Below are 18,168 nucleotides of genomic sequence, written 5' to 3'. Positions count from 1 at the left end.
TGTTCTTCAACTGGACAACCCTCTTAAAAGGCACGGCAGAGCTTCCCATCCTCCTGTTCCGTCCATCTCTCGCTTCCCACACACTGACGACACCACAGTAGACCCTCTGGGTCGTACTTTTGCTTGATCGATTGAAGTCTAGGATAGTGATCACCGAAAAAAGACCACTGCCAAGTTGACTCGTTTGCGTTGGCCTACGTAAGAAATATACTCATTAGCAACAAACGCATACTTGAGTAGGCAGAGATCTTGCATTCTCACCTCATTGAAGTAAGCACCTGTATCAGGCGCAAGTTGTCGCAATGCATAGCCTTTCTGGTACGTCATATTGTGGACTACCCGGTCAGCCACGGCGGGAGGTAAGGATTCGTCCCAGCTTTGAGAAGTGATGATATGGACAACAGAGTCTCGCCAGGCAGGGTTTAGGGCGTTGTCAACAGGCGTCCTGCTACCCGTCATGGTTCCTGAAATTGATGGAGGCGAGACTCCATCCTATGTGATTTATCGTCTTAGCTGAGAGTTTTCTAAAGCAAAGGGGAGTGACAGAGGGTACTCACGTTCAGAGGACCAGGGTGAGAGGTGATTGCCTCTAGGGTCTCTGCAAATAATTCGATATCATCCTTGACTACCTTTCGTGGGATAAACCGAGATGCTCTGACGCTTTGCTTCGTACCCACGGATTCGGTAGTGGGCATCATCTCGACAAGTTCATACCACGGTAATGTTACAAGTGGCGTGAGACTTGAGGTGGCAGTTGCATTAGAAGCATCAAAGAACCTTCGCATCGGCGCAAGAAGGTTTTCCACTGTCCCATTTTGAGCATCATAAATGAGTAGAGCGCCTTGCAGTGTCAAAGATCCTCCACCCATCGTATAGTACCCATGAACGCCCGCTTCTTGCAAGAGGTCCAAGTGTGCGTGGGCCCGGGCAACAAATCTGTACCAACTCGACGGATGAGTTCCATTCTTAGCTGACATTGACAGATTTACGAGGGTCACTGATGGCATGGGGTACGCTTTCAGAGTAACACTCAGTATGACACCAAATGTACCCCCGCCCCCACCGCGGATGGCCCAAAAGAGATCTCTGTTTTGGCAAGCATTAGCCGCAACCACTTCACCTGTGGGTGTTACGACGACTGCCTCGATGATATTGTCAGCACCCATGCCGTATTTGCCGGTAGCCAGGCCATGACCACCACCCGTTGCCCATCCCACGACACCAACGTCCTATTCGTTCTTGTCAACTTGGTTTACATCCCAGGAGCACTGAATGTTTATCATACAGCGTTGGTTCCACCCACTGCGATGGCTTTGTGTTTCGACATCGCTTTGAACAGCTCTCCATCTTGCACACCGGCTCCTAGGGTGGTTGCCATTTGAGTTTCGTTTACCCTTGTTCCAGTCTTGCATGACTGAGGCTGGAAGTTCTCGTGAAATTGGATCTGTTTCAGGTTATGGGTCCAGATCCTATGGAAACGTTAAATATATGTATCTATCTCGTGGGAGGAGGGGGGTTCACGCACGACAAGCTTCCATGGCCGGTGCTAAAAGCAAGGTCAAGTTAGCCAACCCTGAGAAAGACAGGAAGTGATGGTATAAAATTATATAGTTAAACTTACCTTCTTTCCGAGCCATGTCCCGTGTTCTTGATATTCAACCGCAGGTTCCATCTCCTCGCAAACTTCAGCGCAGCTTGCACATGGCCAGGCTCCGTCGCGTTCACTACAAACGGTGGATAATTCCCAATCGAACAACCCTTTTCGCCTGCGTGGATATTACCTGTGAGGCTAGTGCCATTGGAATATATGGGATTGCAGCTATTATTCGCCCACATGGGGTCATCGATACTGGCCGGATCAGCAGAATGGAAAGCGGAGGTTGACCAATTTGCGAGAACAGTAGTGCAAGCCTCGGGATTATAGACGGACTCGGTCCGATAGCATACTGCTCCAAGGGGGACTGTTCGAATAAGGTGACCCGAGATCGTTTCGTTGAGCGAAGCCCATTCCGAGTCGGCTGGCCAGCATGGGTCGGATGGTGACTGGGTCGCGTGAGTACTTTTATACTTGGGAGGTATTTAGGAAGGGTATCCCTTACGCATTTGCAGTCCAGTGCAGTGGTAAGCCGGCTAGCCGCCAGGACCAGGGAGATGAGGCCAAGCATGATGGGTGAGGATGATAAGCCCTGAGTCGGAACGATTCATCCGGGGGGCTTTTTATATTCGAGCATGGATGAGAGACACGTCTGCCTAAGAGAGATCTGCACTGCCATGACCTCACATCACGAAACTACTTTCCTGTGGACCCATCTGATTCTCTTTTCTCGTGGAATATCTGAAGATTAGGTTTCGAAAAGGGCCTTACCCAGAATGGGAAAAAGCACGAATACGGATAAGTTCCATATACGGTAACCCCACCATGGAGCTGGAGCCCTAAGAATCTCCTTTCAAAGGTTAACAGCTGCTAGAGAACGATAGCCTGCGCATCCGCCTGTTCTATGCATACTTCTAGAATTAGGAGTTAATGGCATGTTATACGAGCACGATGGCCACAGATTTGTAGCACATCAGGACGCAAACTGTCACCACATACCCATATCACGCCGGTGGCCTCTCTCGACCATTCCATGTCTGTTTTTCTTTCCCATTTACCGATTCCTCCTGATCATGAGCATTGAGCATGGCTATGGACCTGTGGTCAATGGCACGCAAATTGTTTTGTATGAGTATCGGCCTGACAATGCCGCGGGTTTTTTACTTGTCGCTCTTTTTGGCGCAGTCACCATTGCTCACATCCTCTATAGTCTTATCAGCTTACGCGCATGGCACTTCATCCCTTTGTCTTAGGCGGTATCTCTACGTATGCTTTTGGAATCCAGGTGCCCCCAGTCTACCACGAAAGGAGCCATTAGTGCTTAACCTCAACGACATTGTTTTGATCTATCTCTGAAGAATATGAATAGTAGTAGCAGAGGCTTAATACCAACCACCAAATACAAACATGAAAAACTGTAGATTACATATACTCCGTAACCCTCTTCCGGTAGCGACTATGCCTGAAATGGAATCGTGCCGATTGTCTGTTTTAGAATGCGTGGATCCATTCAGTTTCATCGCAACTGTGACTTTTCCACCGAGTGAACCTTCCCAAGCCTTGGTCTTGTTCACAACATTCAAACTTTCCAATCCTTTCCCTTCAAATGGTTAGCTTCTAGAAGATGGAGGCGAGGCGGACAAAATGGTCCCGCAGATCTCATCGGAAATCCCGTAACGGATGTGGAAATTGTAAACGGCGCAAAATCAAAGTAAGTGTACAATGGGGATACGACAATTACCAGATAGATTCCCAAAGACTTACTAATCGTCCCTAGTGTGATGAAGTCCACCCTGCATGCGGGCAATGCACTAGCCACGATATCAATTGCGACTTCACGGTCCAGCAGATTGCCCCATCCGAAACAGCGTCCACAGGCTCAACAGGAACTCCTGTTTCGTGTTCAACACTAGTAGCACGCGCGGCACCCTCACCTTATAGTAGCATTACCTTTATATCATCCTCCAAGACGGACTTTAAATTGCCGAAAAGAAGATATCAGCGGCGACCAGCTACCGCTAGGGAGACAGCCAACGCTGACTTGGCGTTGGCTGAGGTTCTTCCTACCCCTACTAATTCTCAATTGCAGCTCAATACGACTGATCTAGAGCTACTCCATCATTATTTGTCGGTTACCGTGATAGCCCTAGCCGATGATGACGAGGGACTGCATTTACTCCAGGTAGCTCTTCCGCAAGTAGGGTTTCGCTTTCAGTATATCTTACATCTGCTTCTGGCTTTTGCGAGCTACCACATGGCTCGGTCGTCGAGTATGAGTGCATCACATGGGCGGTACTTAGAAGGCGACTGTCATTACAACACTGCACTCTCCCAAGTGAGCTCCTTGATAGCTGAACTGAATGAAAGTACATGTCAGGCGGTGTATGGCAGCTCGGTATTGATATGTTTATGCTCTTTAGCAAAAGGGCCTCGAGATGGGGAATATCTTGCCTTCAGTGATTCCGACCGTGCAGAATGGCTCACACTACTGCGAGGAATCCGATCTATAACTGAAGTGTCGCGAGACGTGTTCTATATAGATCCAGTCTCCAGCCCTGGGTCGGAAACTAGAGAGAGATTACTCCAAGACGAACCGCAGTTACGTCACGAAAACACCTGGCCTGAATGGAAAGGGAGGCTCAAGGAGTGTGAGCAATTGATTGAGACGGAATATACTGCTGGTGGTGGTATTCAGCATGCCGTTTACGTACACGTTCTCACTTGTCTGACAAACGCCTTCCATCATGTTTACGGAAAGATAGATAACAGCAGGGGCGAGCGATGTGCCAAAACATTCCAGTGGCTTTATCAACTGCCGGATGAGTTTGTGTTTGATCTTCAACAACGAAAATGGCCTGCCTTGCTTCTGCTATCCCACTTCCTCGTTTTGCTGCAACAGTTGAATTCTTACTGGTTTGTAAAGGGTTGGCCTGAACATGTAATGGGCGAAATCTACCGGTCCTTCAATGAGCAACAACGGGTCTGGCTGCAGTGGCCAGCCAACCAGATTGGATGGTATCCGCCAAGTGCGGTGGACGATGCTTAGTATGGGGTCATTATGATTTGTACTATTGACATCTAAGCCTGATTTGTGTCAATTGTTCAAATCGTTTGCGCCGTTGAACTCGTCGCACCAGTCGGCTGTTCGAACAAGTTCAGCAATTCAAGCAAGATAACTCATGTTTTCTTGCCAGTATGAGCTCGGCGCAAGCAAACAATGGAAGAGCGCAAGTTGCAATCAGCCATCGCTCCTGTTGCGGATGAGTGTCAGAAGGCTAAACGAGCGACAGCGCGTGCGGCTCAGCGCGCTCAAAACCAGGAAGAGGGACGGAAACTCCAGGAAGCGAATAGATCTCGACAGGCCGGATGATCCGCTACCACGAAGCCCAAGACCAAATCAAACAGGCTGAGGATTTCCAGATGAGAAGCAAAAACATATGAGGATCTTGAAAGGAGTCCGCGAAGCGAAAACTGACACGGCGACGCTCAACACTGCCATATTAATATGAAGAAAAGAGCGATCGCCAAATATAACCGGCAACAAAAACAGAGATCAATTGTTTCTCTGAAGAAGATCTCCTGTTGTTCAACAACGGTCTTGGATGCATTGGACACCGGTTGAAGTCATTATGATCCGGCCACATAGCCATCGCAACCGGGTTGTCACGTGGAAGTATATTCCGACCACCTTATGAACACTAAACTTACTTCACTCCAGCTAGGTTTTAGTGTCGTATACCATAGAAATTGAATTGAGAGCAATATCTTATATACTCTATATTACTCGACTAGTATATAGCCGTTGTTTCCAGGGTCCAATGCAGAAGCAACGCACCAGACCTAATTAGGAGTCAGCACTAGGACGGAATGAGTAAGGCTGCATCGAATCCGACCCAAAGGAGCAAACTTAATGTCTCCGACGCTTGCGCTGTTTTCCCCGGATTCTCTCTCTTCTTTCACCAAGGCCAATTTCTATCCCTCTATTTTTCCCTTCTTTCCTTTTTCCAGATACTTGCCAGAAGAAATACTCGACATCTTTGTCTAATGCAGTTACTGATCCCAATCAAACGAACCCAGAGGATCGGCCCTCATGGCGTAATCTCCGAGATGCCCGCCCTCTGATTGGCTCATCCAGGGTCTGGCCCGTTTGGCGGCAGTGAACAATCATTACTATTTCGGGTTCTGCACACTCCATCATATTTCTCCTTTTCGTCCCATGTGCGGAGGTCAAGTACCGACGTTCGGTTAACTCTTGCTTCCTTTTGTTTTCTTACACTCGTTTCTCCATGCTTCCTCGCGCCTAAACGCCATGCCTCCTCCCCCTTTCCGGGACGCACCATCATCCGCTAAGAGCTCTCAGCGGTACACTCCATTGCACGAATCGATCCCCGAAGAGCTCAACGATAAACAATACAGCTCGGATGCCGACTCTCTTCCCCTCTCCGACCCGTCTGATGGCGAGGATGACTCCGAGATTAGACTCCGTCGCGTTGACCGCAACGGAACCCGCAGTAATCAAGCAACCGCCTATGTTCCCGTCGTGCGAAAATCTGGCGATGTCGAAGCGTATTTCGATAGTATAGCCGAGGCAGAGCTGGAGTTGCTGTCGGCAAGTCGACAATATGACGGCGTGGATGACGACGACGATGATTCGGACGGATACGGTGTCGGGGTGAAAAGGGGACAGAGGCAGGGATTACTAAAACGGACACACGATGGTCGGACAGGTTGGCGGACGGTCTATTACTCAAAGTATTGGTGGCGTGCTCTGATTGGGGTTGTGGTGGTCTTGGTCCTCCTGGTGTTGGTATTCCTGGGCCTTGCGAGGTCGAAACAGGTTGGGGACGAGCTGGATTATGTATGTTGTCGCCCTGCTGCTTATAGAACGATTGCATGGGGATATAGTGGAGCGTGCTGACGAGCCACAGTCAATGATCCCGGCTGAATCTTGGTTTCCTAGCCCGCGGGGCGGAGCCTTAAAGGAATGGGCAGCGGATTATCAAAAAGCGGCGCTGTTGGTTGGGAATATGACCCTCATCGAAAAGGTCAACATCACGACTGGGACCGGTTGGCAGATGGGACTCTGTGTGGGTAATACGGGTATGTTTTTGTATGTCCTTGTGTGCGCCAAACAATTACTTACACACACTTAGGGCCGGCCGAATCTGTCCACTTCCCCTCCCTGTGCTTACAAGACGGCCCGATGGGAATACGATACGCGGATCACATTTCAGCCTTCCCACCTGGTTTGACTACGGGTGCCACCTGGAATCGCGACCTAATTCGGGAACGAGGGATTGCGATGGGGTTGGAGGCGCGTTTGAAGGGCGTCAATGTCCTTCTCGGGCCGTCAATGGGACCTCTCGGAATGATGCCCGCAGGTGGAAGAAACTGGGAGGCTTTCGGTTCCGATCCCGTGCTGCAGGGAGTTGCTGCCGCAGAGACGATCAAGGGCATACAGAGTAATGGCGTCATGGCTACCGCCAAACATTTCGTGATGAACGAGCAGGAACACTTTCGACAACCCTTTGAATGGGGGATTCCGACCGCGCTATCATCCAACGTCGGCGATCGTGCCTTGCATGAGGTGTTTGCATGGCCTTTTGCCGAGAGTATCCGCGCGGACGTAGCCAGTGTCATGTGCGCATACCAGATGGTGAACAACAGTCACGCCTGCGAAAACAGCAAACTCCTGAATGGGATTCTCAAAGACGAGCTGGGGTTCCAGGGATTTGTGCAGTCCGACTGGCTGGCTCAACGATCGGGGATCAACAGCGCATTGGGTGGGCTGGACATGAGCATGCCAGGCGATGGTTTGCACTGGGCGGACGGAAAGTCCCTGTGGGGCAGCGAACTGACCCGTGCCGTGCTCAACACGTCTATCCCCATGGAGCGACTGAACGACATGGTGACCCGTATCGTGGCGGCATGGTATCATCTCGGACAGGACCAATGGGAACGGCCACCGCCAGACGGGGAGGGCGGTCCCAACTTTTCCTCTTGGACGGATGACCAAACCGGCTGGTGGCAACAAGCCAGTGTCGAGGCAGGCGATCAGGATGGCGGATGGGGTATTGTTAACAAGTACGTGGATGCCGGCGCAGGACACGGGGACATCGCGAGAAAAGTAGCAGCGGAAGGCATCGTCCTAGTGAAGAACAACAATAACACCCTACCGCTGTCTCGTAGCCCGCCGAGTCCTTATCGCATTGGGATCTATGGTGACGATGCTGGCCCGGCCTTAGGACCAAATGCGTGCCCCGATCGTGGATGCAGTCAGGGGACATTAGCGTCAGGCTGGGGCAGTGGGACTGTGGAATTTCCTTTCCTTGTGAGTCCTCTGGAGGCTTTGCAGGGTGCTTGGGAAACCGAAGTCGAGATAACCCCATATCTGCAGAATATGGTGATGCCCGTGAGTGTTCAAGATAAAGACCTGTGTCTTGTGTTCGCCAACGCGAATTCCGGCGAGGGGTATATTCATGCTGGGGGAATTCACGGTGATCGTAATGATCTATTCTTGCAGAAGGGAGGCGACACATTGATTCAAGCCGTGGCTAACAACTGTGCGGGACCGACAGTGGTGGTTGTTCACGCTGTCGGCCCGGTCGTCGTGGAGTCATGGATTGATCTCCCAGGCGTGGATGCGGTGCTCTTTGCCCATCTGCCCGGTCAAGAAAGCGGCAATGCACTCGTGGATGTCCTGTTTGGCGACGTTGACGCGAGCGGTCGACTGCCATATACAGTTGGAAAGAGCCTGGAGGACTACGGACCAGGGGCACAAGTGCTATATGAAAACAATGCCCCAGTGCCACAAGTTGACTTCTTGGACGCGCTGTACATTGACTACCGGTACTTCGACAAATTTAACATCACGCCTCGATATGAGTTCGGCTTCGGTCTCTCCTACACCAGTTTCGAGCTATCCAAGCTGTACATTAAGTCGATGCAATGGAAGTCCCGACTGCCCAAGTCGCGACCGCAAGACCAAGTCTCCCCGCCAGAGTATGATACTCGCCCACCCGTAAATGAAAATGTGCTTTTCCCGGAAGGGTTCCACGCGCTAAGCAAGTACGTCTACTCGTATCTGCCATCGCTGGATGGCACAGCCGCAGCAAATTATACAGAATACCCCGACGGCTATGACTTGCCACGACAGCCGTCTGAAGCAGGAGGCGACCTCGGTGGAAACCCGTCGCTATATGAAGAGATGGCTAAAGTGCAAGTGCAAGTGGCTAACACGGGTGCCCGCGCTGGTCAGACCGTGGTCCAGGCCTACGTGTCATTCCCATCGGACGTGGTAGAAGAGGGCGACTTAGTAGAGGTGCCGGTAGACGAAAAGGGGGAGACTGTGACCTTTGTGCCAAGTAAAGAACAGGTCGAATTCCCAGACCGGGTTCTCCGCAATTTCACCAAGATTGCTTTGGAACCGGGCGAAAAGAAGACAGTTGAAATGACTCTAAGCCGCAAGGATCTCAGTTACTGGAGTGCTCGCCAACAGAATTGGGTCATGCCGGACGGCGACTTTCAGATCTGGGTCGGGCAGAGTTCGCGGGATCTGCCCTTGCACGGCAAGTACTGAAACTGATGCCCATTCTGATTACCCTTTACAGTAAGCGACATACCTTGTAATTAACTTTACTTTTTTTTTAACTGCACATAGAATCTAGATATATATAGAGCAAGCTGCACAGCCATGAAACATAACATCATCGGCAATGGGAGTGCCACCCGATCCCTCCGCGAGAACCCTTCTTCCTTGGCTCTCAGCCACACGCTAGTAGCACCAGGAAACGGTCAAGACCCTGAGTCGCGGCCAGTGATATTCCGGCGGAAATTACCCACAGGGCCAGCCGATATCCTTCAGACCTGCCGATCGGGCCGATCATTGCTGTTAACCGCAGTTTCCGGACGGCAAATTCCTGTCCGATGTGGGGATTGTCTCACATAGATGCCTGGCCACATGCGAAAAATCGTTCACTATCGATGAACCGGGCACAACACTAGCGAGGTCACCATGATAACGAGTGACCGAAATTTCTAGAGCAGAAGTCCCGTATAAATAAATCCCTGCCACCCCTTCCTCCTAGCCGTATCACCTCCAAAACCTATAACATCTTTTTATAAACCCGGATATAAACAAAAATAATACCACTCGATCACAATGAAGTTCCTTGCCATTTCCTCCCTCGTTGCAGCAGTCTCTGCTCTTCCCTCTGTGCCTGCCCCTAAGGCTCAGAATGACCCCAACGCCTTCGGTGTCGTCGCCGCTCGTTCCGCCTCTCCCATCCACTTCCTTACCCTGAACGCCGCCAACTCCCACTTCTACCTCGGCGGAAAGGCCGCCACCTACTGCCCCGAGAACATCGAGAAGCTGGGCGCCTGCCCCCCGGGCAAGGAGACCGCTCTCCTCGGCGACAAGTACCTTGTAGGTGTTCCTCTTCACCCCGTATCAGCAAACAATGGCTAACTCAAAATCCAGGACGTCGCCGTCCCCGGTGGCCAGAGCATCTACGTCGACCCCCAGGGCGCCCTCTCCTTCACCACTCCTCACTCCGGCTACACTCCCCCCGGCTCCTCGACTGAGGGCTTCGCCTACAAGCCCGGCAAGAACGGCACCCTCGGTAGCTGGACCTACAAGAACGGCTTCATGGCCTGCCCCACCACCAACAGCACCATCGTGCCCGGTAACCCCAAGTGGCAGGTGTTTGCTGCCTCCAACAATGCCACCGTGCCCACCGGCAACGTCAGAGACTGCCTTGGATTCTCGGCTGTTGCTGCCCCATACACTGGACCCGCTGCTGCCTGGGAGTACATCTAAGTTTCTCGTCTAATCTATCCAAAGACCTAGATGGACAGAAGAACAAGATTACTCGGTTGGTATATATGATCCCAGATCAAGATGCACCGTGGGATATCGACGTGAACCATGTGAAATAACGTAATGGAGTCGAGGATTATGTATTATACGCATATTCTGTGAATATGAATCTGATTAATATCTAATGCACATTATCAATATATCAAACCCACATTCCACCCATTACTATATAAATGCATTAGTAAATCCAATCCATTAATCAGCATAATGCCCAACATGTTCCTCCACCTGGTGTCTGGTATGCTGTCCCCGAAACCTCCTTTTCCCCCTCACCACCCAATCTACCGCAATAATACACCCGACAACGGCATACACCACACAAACGTAGTTCATATCTAGTCTCGTTAGCACATTCCACAACCCCCAAAAACAATAACCCAACCCAAAACCCAAAGAGCCAACCAAAAGACAAAAGAAAAGGAAACTCACTCCCAGTCGTAACCGGATAAACACTCGGAAACGAATAAACCACCAAACAAAACACCGTCCAACCCAGAACAACCCAATTACAAACCCAACCGACCCTCCCCAACCAAAACGGTCCATGGGAAATATTCTCCCTCCCCTTATACAACAAAGCAATAACAGGAACAACATAACTCGAATAAAGCAAGACAATACACGCCGAGACCATGCTATTGAAAGCCGTCGAAGAACCCAGATACAACAGACCCAGTAACCCGACGATGAAGCAGCTGACGCTGTGCGCGTTAAAGGGCACGTCGAGGGTTGGGTGAATCTTCGCCAAGAAGGGAGAGAAAGGAAGGCCGCGGTCTCGGGCAAAGGACCAGCAGAGACGGGATTGCCATGTGTGGCAGGCGATTAGGCACCCGATTCCTGTGACTAGGATGAGGGATTCGAGGGCTATGGCGCCTGCTTTGTTCTGCAGGGCTTGTTGGAAGAGGGCGAGGATGGGGACGCCGGTGGGGGTGGAGAGGATTGGGTCTAGGTTGGTGACGCTGAAGAACATGGCTATGCAGTAGAACCAGGAGGTGGTGAAGCCGATGGCGACGGTGGCGAGGATGGCGATTGGGATGGAGCGTTCGGGGCGGGAGACTTCTTCGGCGAGGTGGGTGGCTGAGTCGAGGCAGGCGAAGACCCAGTTTGGGTTGATGAGGCCGACGAGGAAGGCGAGGCCGTCGGAGGGCCAGCCGGTTGAGTTGACGAAGTTGGCGAAGACGAATCTGGCGTTGGCGTGGGAGGGTGCTGTGGCGGGGACGGTGATGAGGATCACGGCGAAGGAGATGAGTGAGATGTAGAGGGTTGCGGTGGCGACTGTGGGGAGGGCTTTGCCGATGCAGTTGAAGAGGAAGGCGAAGAGGTTGATTACTTCGTAGGCGACTACGGAGTGCCAGGGCTTGGGGACGCTGTGGGTTTTCTGGTTAGATGGGTGTTTGGCGAGGTTTTGCTGGTGTGAAGACGTACAAGTCTGGATGGGATAGCTGCCACATGCCGACGCCGGCGGAGCCTAGGCTTAGGGCTACACTGGCGCAGGTGAAGATGGCGCCGGCCCAGGCGAGCCATCCTGTGAGGTACGAGGCGAATGCGGCGTATCTTTTGGGGGAGAGCTCGCTGGCCCAGAAGTATTGTCCGCCGGCGTTGGGCATGGCCGAGGCCAGCTCGGACAGCGTGACGCCGACGCAGGTCGAGACGAAGGCGATCCAGGGAATTCCGTAGATGGTCAGTACTGTTCCACCGGACTTGATACCGGTGATCAGCGAGGCGGAGATACCGAACCACGAGTTAGCCAGCGAGAAGGCCACACCCAGTAACGATATCACGGAGAAATTCCGCTGCATGTCCTGTGTGTAGCCCATCTCTGCCAGCCTTCTCACGTCCCCGTCCAGATTGCCTGCTGGGCCGTCGCCATCGGTGGCCGTGGTGACGACCTTGTCTGTTTTCGACGTTCGCATGGCGAATTCCGTAGGGCTGTGGTGCACGGGCTGCAGCAACGTGTAGCTGCGCGGGCGAGGGGAAAATAGCGTTTTTAAGAACATTTGCAGTTACGATGGACAAAAGTACAGTTGCATTGGGGAGTGGCGCAAGGGGCTCAATCGGTTGCGATCAATTGGTGATCGATTCCGGCCGCTGGTTGTACAAAATTGATGCAAGCTGCTGGTTGGGGCACGAAAGTAAGGGGCGATTGAATGTTTTTGTGGGCACGCGACAGCTCGACGAAGTAAACAATAACGCGAGAGAAAGACAAGAAATTAATTGAAATAAGGACAGACTAGCTGTGCCCCAATGCAGTCAGTAAGAGGCCTAAGTCGACAATTATAAAACCATGTCAAACACGGTGATATGCTCCAGCTATTGAAAGAGTGCGATCGGAGCAAGAAATGAATAAGGAAAGGAACGGCGTATAAACCAAAGTAAATAGGTTATTCCCTGCAGTGACGCTAGAGTCAAGATTTGGGTTCTTAAGGTTTCTTATGGAGGGTCGCACTGGTTAAGGCCGTGGTTGAATCAGTCAATGAGACGATGGGATCTTTCCATTGGATAGTGCAACCGTGGCAGGAGATTAGTCTCCTGTGTGATGTCGATGGCTGTTCCTCGTATCTTCCCATAGGATCCTTCTGGTTATCGGCAGGGATAAAACACGACCGGCGTCTCTTGGCCTTGGACGGCGCCCCTCATGCACGTGTGGAGATCTCGAATTCGCTTCTGAAAAGAACAGCTGAACGATCAGAAAGAAATACTACAATGTCTGGAACAAATGGTTCTGCAGTTGAGATTAGAATGTTTGAGTCTCGCACGTCCCTTACTCGGCATCTGGGGATATTTATGAGGGCCAACACCCCCACGTGAGCGATAAGCCTGCAACCCAACCAGATGCAGGCGAACGCCCAAATAGCTTTCTGTATTCAGGAAGTAATCGTTACACCCACATCAATTGACGGAGGACCTCTTGTGATCCCTTTCAGAGCCATGTTTGATGGGCAGCCTACGGGAGCAGAAGGCGACATAGTTATCGATCACCAGGGCTTTCGGGACATCACGCGTTTATGTTTAAGAACCTTGGTATTTTTGTCATTTTGGCGAACCAATCGTGCATATTGCTATTTCTTCTAATGCGCTCTGCGTTTCATACTGGGAATTTCTTTGATTTGAAAATTCAATGCACTATGCGCTAAGTGCATTTACCTTCGAACTAATTAAAAAGACAATCGTAAGGAACCCTTGATTAATTGACGGTCATATATATCCTAGGGCACCCCTACAGTCCCATGACAGTTTCAAGCCTAAGGTAACACCATATCATCCCTGACTAGGGTAACTCCTTAACGAGATCCACACTATTCGGTTGGAAAATATCTGAACATGCCCAGTACTTTTGAGAATACTTCACTGTACCACCCTTGACAAGACAATGACATCTCCAGATTGTCACCCAAACATCGCAGTCGGAGACCACAAAGGGTATATGGAATGTGCCCTTGAAAAAGCCCGTCTGTCCCCTCCCTCACCTACAAAGTTCTGCGTGGGGGCAGTGCTAGTCGATGCTGATCGAAACGAAATTCTATCCACCGGCTATTCAATGGAACTTCCGGGAGATAGACCCGGAGATCCAGGAAACACACATGCAGAGCAATGCTGCTTCATCAAGGTGGCTGACCAGCACAATGTGCCAGAAGCGGAGCTGGTTGAAGTATTACCAAGGAATACAGTTCTTTATACTACCATGGAACCATGCAGCAGGCGGTTGAGTGGCAACAGAACTTGCGTGCAAAGGATATTGGGACTGGCCAGCTCACTCAAGGTCGTGTATGTGGGAATCACAGAGCCGGAGACGTTTATCGCTGATAACACTGGAAGAAAGATACTGGAAGATGCGGGCGTCCAGGTTATATGCGTGGAGGGAATGGAAGACCGTATTTTAGAAGTCTCTACAGCGGGGCACAATAAGTGAGCCAACACCTGAGGGCAGACAAGCCTTTACAACGACTTGAATACAATTCAATTTCAGATCAAGTATGACTTACAATTCCCTATGTGTAAGAATCTAGATGACTATAATCATAGTATTAGCGAGCTTAGATGATAACTCTAGGGATTTAGTAATTGGCCAAGTATAAGGTACTGTTTTCGCGGCAAAGCCAATCGCCAATTTAAGTGAGATGAACGGGATAAAATAGAGCTAAAATGTAAAATGAATCTTGTTTAAGTCGAAAGCCTACGAGTCAGTCGGTTTATCTTTCTATCTATATCCTACAGACATATTATTGTTGATACCATTCTTCGGGTAAAGGAAATACATAAATCAAGCTCGAAGGTGACCAATATCCGGGAATAACCTCAATAATCAGTGTGAACGATTCCAAAGTTGTAGAAGTGTGGACTGTGCCTACAAATGAATCTATTTTTCCTTTTTAATAGTGCATGACTGTCTCTACTGATAGTCAACCATATAAGATGTCTTAAAATTCTATGCTGGTGGGGACGTGAGCCGAGGCGTTGAGCGCAACACGAATATCTACGATTACCCCACCAGGTACCACCAGGTGGGCGCTTAGGATTTTCGCGACTGTACATTGCTCCGCCATGCTAAACATTGACTCTTCCTCTCCTGTGTCCACTGGCATCTCTAGAACTATTTTTTTTTTTTTTCTAAACATATCACATAGCCTGTATTTGTTCAGCACAAGTGAGCCCATCGACCCTTAGAAAAACCTCTCATTTGGCTCTTGTCGGCACTATAAAGCGTATCAAATCTGACCTGCTCAGGTGAATATCATAGTCAGGACATCAGGATCATGGGAGATACTGGGACCTATGTCCCGAATTTTGATGGGGAGAATAGAGTTGACCCCAGCGTTGTTGCCAGTGAGCATCATTATTAGCGTCGAGCATGTCCCATGCTGACGATAGACAAGACTTACCTAAAGGATGTCGTGTTGTATCCACAGAGAGTCATGGAATCAGCTTTTGGGGCCACACTGGCCGCATAAATGTCGAATTAGAGGACGGAACTCCGTTCTCATTCTTCATGAAGGTTGTGTCTAACGAACGCGGCAAGAACATGGTTCATGGGGAATACGAGTCAATGAAGGCGATACACACTCTTCTGCCGGACTTCGCACCAAAGCCAATCGCATGGGGAACTTACCAGGACGTTCCAGACATGCATTATCTTCTATGTGACTATCGAGAGATGACAGATGACATGCCAGATCCACATAAATTTGCTGCGCGCCTTGCGACTCTGCATGAAAGCAGTAAGTCGCCGACGGGAAAGTTTGGCTTCCACATGACTACATACAGCGGCAATCTACCTCAGATGACCGAGTGGGAAGACAGCTGGGAGACTTTCTTCGCAAAAAGTTTGAAGAAAGCCCTTGATCTGGAGATAAAGGCAAAAGGACCAGACCCAGAACTAGATCATCTGCTCCCGCTCCTCTTTGACAAAGTTATACCTCATCTGCTGCGTCCGCTTGAGTCAGATGGCCGGTCTGTAAAGCCCTCGCTTGTTCACGGAGATTTGTGGTATGCAAACTCAGGGATTGACGTGGAGACGGGCGACTCTCTTGTGTTTGATGCCTGCTCCTTCTACGCGCATAATGAATGTATGTTCTATCGTTTAGCTCTTAGACTAACAGTGTTCTTGCTAACATCTCGGGCTACATATAGATGAGTTTGGCCAGTGGCGGCCTATCTGTAACCGATTTGGCGACGAATACCTGGCAGCGTATCACTCATATGTCCAGGTATCGGCACCTGAAGAAGATTATGATGGCCGGCTGGATCTTTACAAGTTGTGAGCATGCCCACGAACCTGTAACAAATGATCATTAAGTACTGACTCTTTGGTAGGAGATTCAACACTCATGTCTCTGCCTTATTCACAGAGAATCACACACTTAGAGAGCAGTAAGAGTTCATTTTAATTCTAGAGGACACACTTTGTACTAACAAAAGCCGCTAGGATGCTCAACGATATAAAGGGCCTTGTCCAGAGATATGGTTAAAACAAATCATCTAGTATAGTCGGGCCTAGGTTAGCCTTCACATTCCAATACCTTACATGCGGATTCTGTGAAAGCTTTATCCTTTGCACATCTAGGATAATTACCAAGTCTCTTCCCCACTTTTTGTTTGATTTTGCCGCCATGAATATGTTTTCAGTGATTTGGAGCTCGTTCTCTCGTCGGACGAAAATTGATCTCATAATATCCACTGGATAGCCTGGATTTTGAGCCGCTGCCAGAAGTATCTTTTCCGTAATTCTGATTTCTGGTCCTGCTCGGTCAAGTATAAAGCTCATAAGTTCACCGCTGCATGTTTGATTTGCGGCTGCTTCTTCAAGCACTTTTTCAGTGATCGGAAGCTCGTTCCTTCTTTGGGTGAAAAGGAATTCCATCCACCGTAGAGCATCGTCTGACTTTACAATTTCAGCCATTGTATCTTCCGCAATCATAACAAAGTCTCCTCTTCGTCGGGCTATATCCACCATGCTTCTCAGTATCGCCACGTCACTCGGCACCCTCCATGACATGGCAATGTTCATTATCGCTGTGAATATGGGTAAGTAAGCCTCCTCAGCTTTCGGGCCATAGAAGTCCAACGCTTGTGGAAAGTGTTCCAGCGCCTGTTCAAACTTCTCCGAATCAACCAATATTAGTCCAAGATTTTGTAATCTATGTAACTTAGGCATTTCAACTGCTAACTCTCTCTTCGCACGTTCTGGTAATCGACGATCCATAAGCCATGCCCGATCTTTTTCATTTTCGAGTCTTCCGGAGAACCCTTGCCATTCCCAGACAAGCAGGAAATCCCTTGGGTATAAGGCTACCGACTGTAGAAGGCCGTTCCACTCATCGATTTCCCCCCCATTCGCAGATTGTATCCCATGCATTGAGTAATCTGCACTGTGAGGAACGAAGCCAACCGTAATAACGGCACAGTGATCACCACATGGCCTTATGAGTGTAGGCTTGGACGCTCCTTGCAAAACACAGACGATATCACCCTTTTTTATCAGCCCCGGCCATTTACAGAAGGTCCACATATCCCCATCTCCTCTCTCATCTCCACCTGTCAATTGCATGGTGACAAACGCATTGTGGCTATTATCCCACATATTGTCTTTGGATGAGTTCAGCTTCACCCTTTTTACCACGCCAAGAACACAACCTTTACCCTTGATCACTGCAATATCTTCATCGTCCCATGTCTGTACACATGCCTGCTCACCAACATAAAACCTGATAAGTCGACAGGTTATATCCTTCCATGACACGGTATAGACAGGCAATATGGCCCCCGGACCATGATTATCGGAGCTCATGCCTAGTAGAGCATAAACCTTGTCCCGGCAATCAGTAGCTTCATGGTTGTTATACATGGTTGTCAAATCTGCTAATGAACGTATGTGAAGGGAAAGTTTATCAGGACCAGCAATCACGCGCTTATGTCGCAAGGTCGCATTCTTTATTAGAAATACCGCCATGCCGATCTGATCTCGCATGTTCGCATCGACAATGAGCGTTTTCAGTGCCGTTAGACCAGAAGCGAAGGCATGTCCGTCGATTTCAGCGGAATGACATGCTATCAGGATATGTCGCGCTGCAGCAATCTCTTGAAGTACCTGAAACTGTCAGGATCCCTCTTAACACTCTAAATTGCTTACTATCTTACCCAGACACGCCGAAACCACGACCGTTCAAGTAAAGCGAGAACCGCTTTTTCCTCGTCCATG

At 49.9% G+C, this 18,168-nt stretch overlaps 6 protein-coding genes across 6 annotated transcripts; 4 read left to right on the top strand and 2 right to left on the bottom strand.

Moving 5' to 3' along the window:
- Positions 1 to 23: 23 nt before the first annotated feature.
- Positions 24 to 2,165, bottom strand: AO090009000556 (uncharacterized protein; the record flags this gene model as incomplete). Its single annotated transcript, XM_023235763.1, has 6 exons — positions 24 to 194; positions 262 to 492; positions 558 to 1,229; positions 1,286 to 1,469; positions 1,622 to 2,043; positions 2,100 to 2,165. The coding sequence occupies 6 exons, from the start codon at positions 2,163 to 2,165 to the stop codon at positions 24 to 26; spliced, it is 1,746 nt and encodes a 581-aa protein (XP_023088704.1).
- A 1,053-nt stretch (positions 2,166 to 3,218) lies between these two features.
- AO090009000555 (uncharacterized protein) lies at positions 3,219 to 4,640 on the top strand (the record flags this gene model as incomplete). Its single annotated transcript, XM_023235757.1, has 2 exons — positions 3,219 to 3,305; positions 3,444 to 4,640. The coding sequence occupies 2 exons, from the start codon at positions 3,219 to 3,221 to the stop codon at positions 4,638 to 4,640; spliced, it is 1,284 nt and encodes a 427-aa protein (XP_023088703.1).
- Positions 4,641 to 5,461: 821 nt separating this feature from the next.
- Positions 5,462 to 9,173, top strand: AO090009000554 (beta-glucosidase; the record flags this gene model as incomplete). The annotated part of the gene is made up of 4 exons (XM_023235753.1): positions 5,462 to 5,465; positions 6,160 to 6,452; positions 6,523 to 6,694; positions 6,748 to 9,173. 4 exons carry the CDS (start codon positions 5,462 to 5,464, stop codon positions 9,171 to 9,173), a joined length of 2,895 nt encoding a protein of 964 aa, XP_023088702.1.
- A 582-nt stretch (positions 9,174 to 9,755) lies between these two features.
- AO090009000553 (uncharacterized protein) lies at positions 9,756 to 10,425 on the top strand (the record flags this gene model as incomplete). The annotated part of the gene is made up of 2 exons (XM_023235748.1): positions 9,756 to 10,019; positions 10,048 to 10,425. The coding sequence occupies 2 exons, from the start codon at positions 9,756 to 9,758 to the stop codon at positions 10,423 to 10,425; spliced, it is 642 nt and encodes a 213-aa protein (XP_023088701.1).
- Positions 10,426 to 10,667: 242 nt separating this feature from the next.
- AO090009000552 (uncharacterized protein) lies at positions 10,668 to 12,385 on the bottom strand (the record flags this gene model as incomplete). Its single annotated transcript, XM_001816938.3, has 3 exons — positions 10,668 to 10,807; positions 10,902 to 11,839; positions 11,898 to 12,385. The coding sequence occupies 3 exons, from the start codon at positions 12,383 to 12,385 to the stop codon at positions 10,668 to 10,670; spliced, it is 1,566 nt and encodes a 521-aa protein (XP_001816990.3).
- Positions 12,386 to 15,226: 2,841 nt separating this feature from the next.
- On the top strand, positions 15,227 to 18,140 carry AO090009000551 (uncharacterized protein; the record flags this gene model as incomplete). The annotated part of the gene is made up of 6 exons (XM_023235737.1): positions 15,227 to 15,296; positions 15,347 to 16,036; positions 16,101 to 16,227; positions 16,284 to 16,340; positions 16,933 to 16,994; positions 18,112 to 18,140. 6 exons carry the CDS (start codon positions 15,227 to 15,229, stop codon positions 18,138 to 18,140), a joined length of 1,035 nt encoding a protein of 344 aa, XP_023088700.1.
- Between the last annotated feature and the right edge of the window lie 28 nt (positions 18,141 to 18,168).

Source organism: Aspergillus oryzae, chromosome 1, assembly GCF_000184455.2.
Source record: "Aspergillus oryzae RIB40 DNA, chromosome 1".
Classification (NCBI taxonomy): Eukaryota; Fungi; Ascomycota; class Eurotiomycetes; order Eurotiales; family Aspergillaceae; genus Aspergillus; species Aspergillus oryzae.
This window is presented reverse-complemented; position numbering and strand designations above follow the sequence as displayed.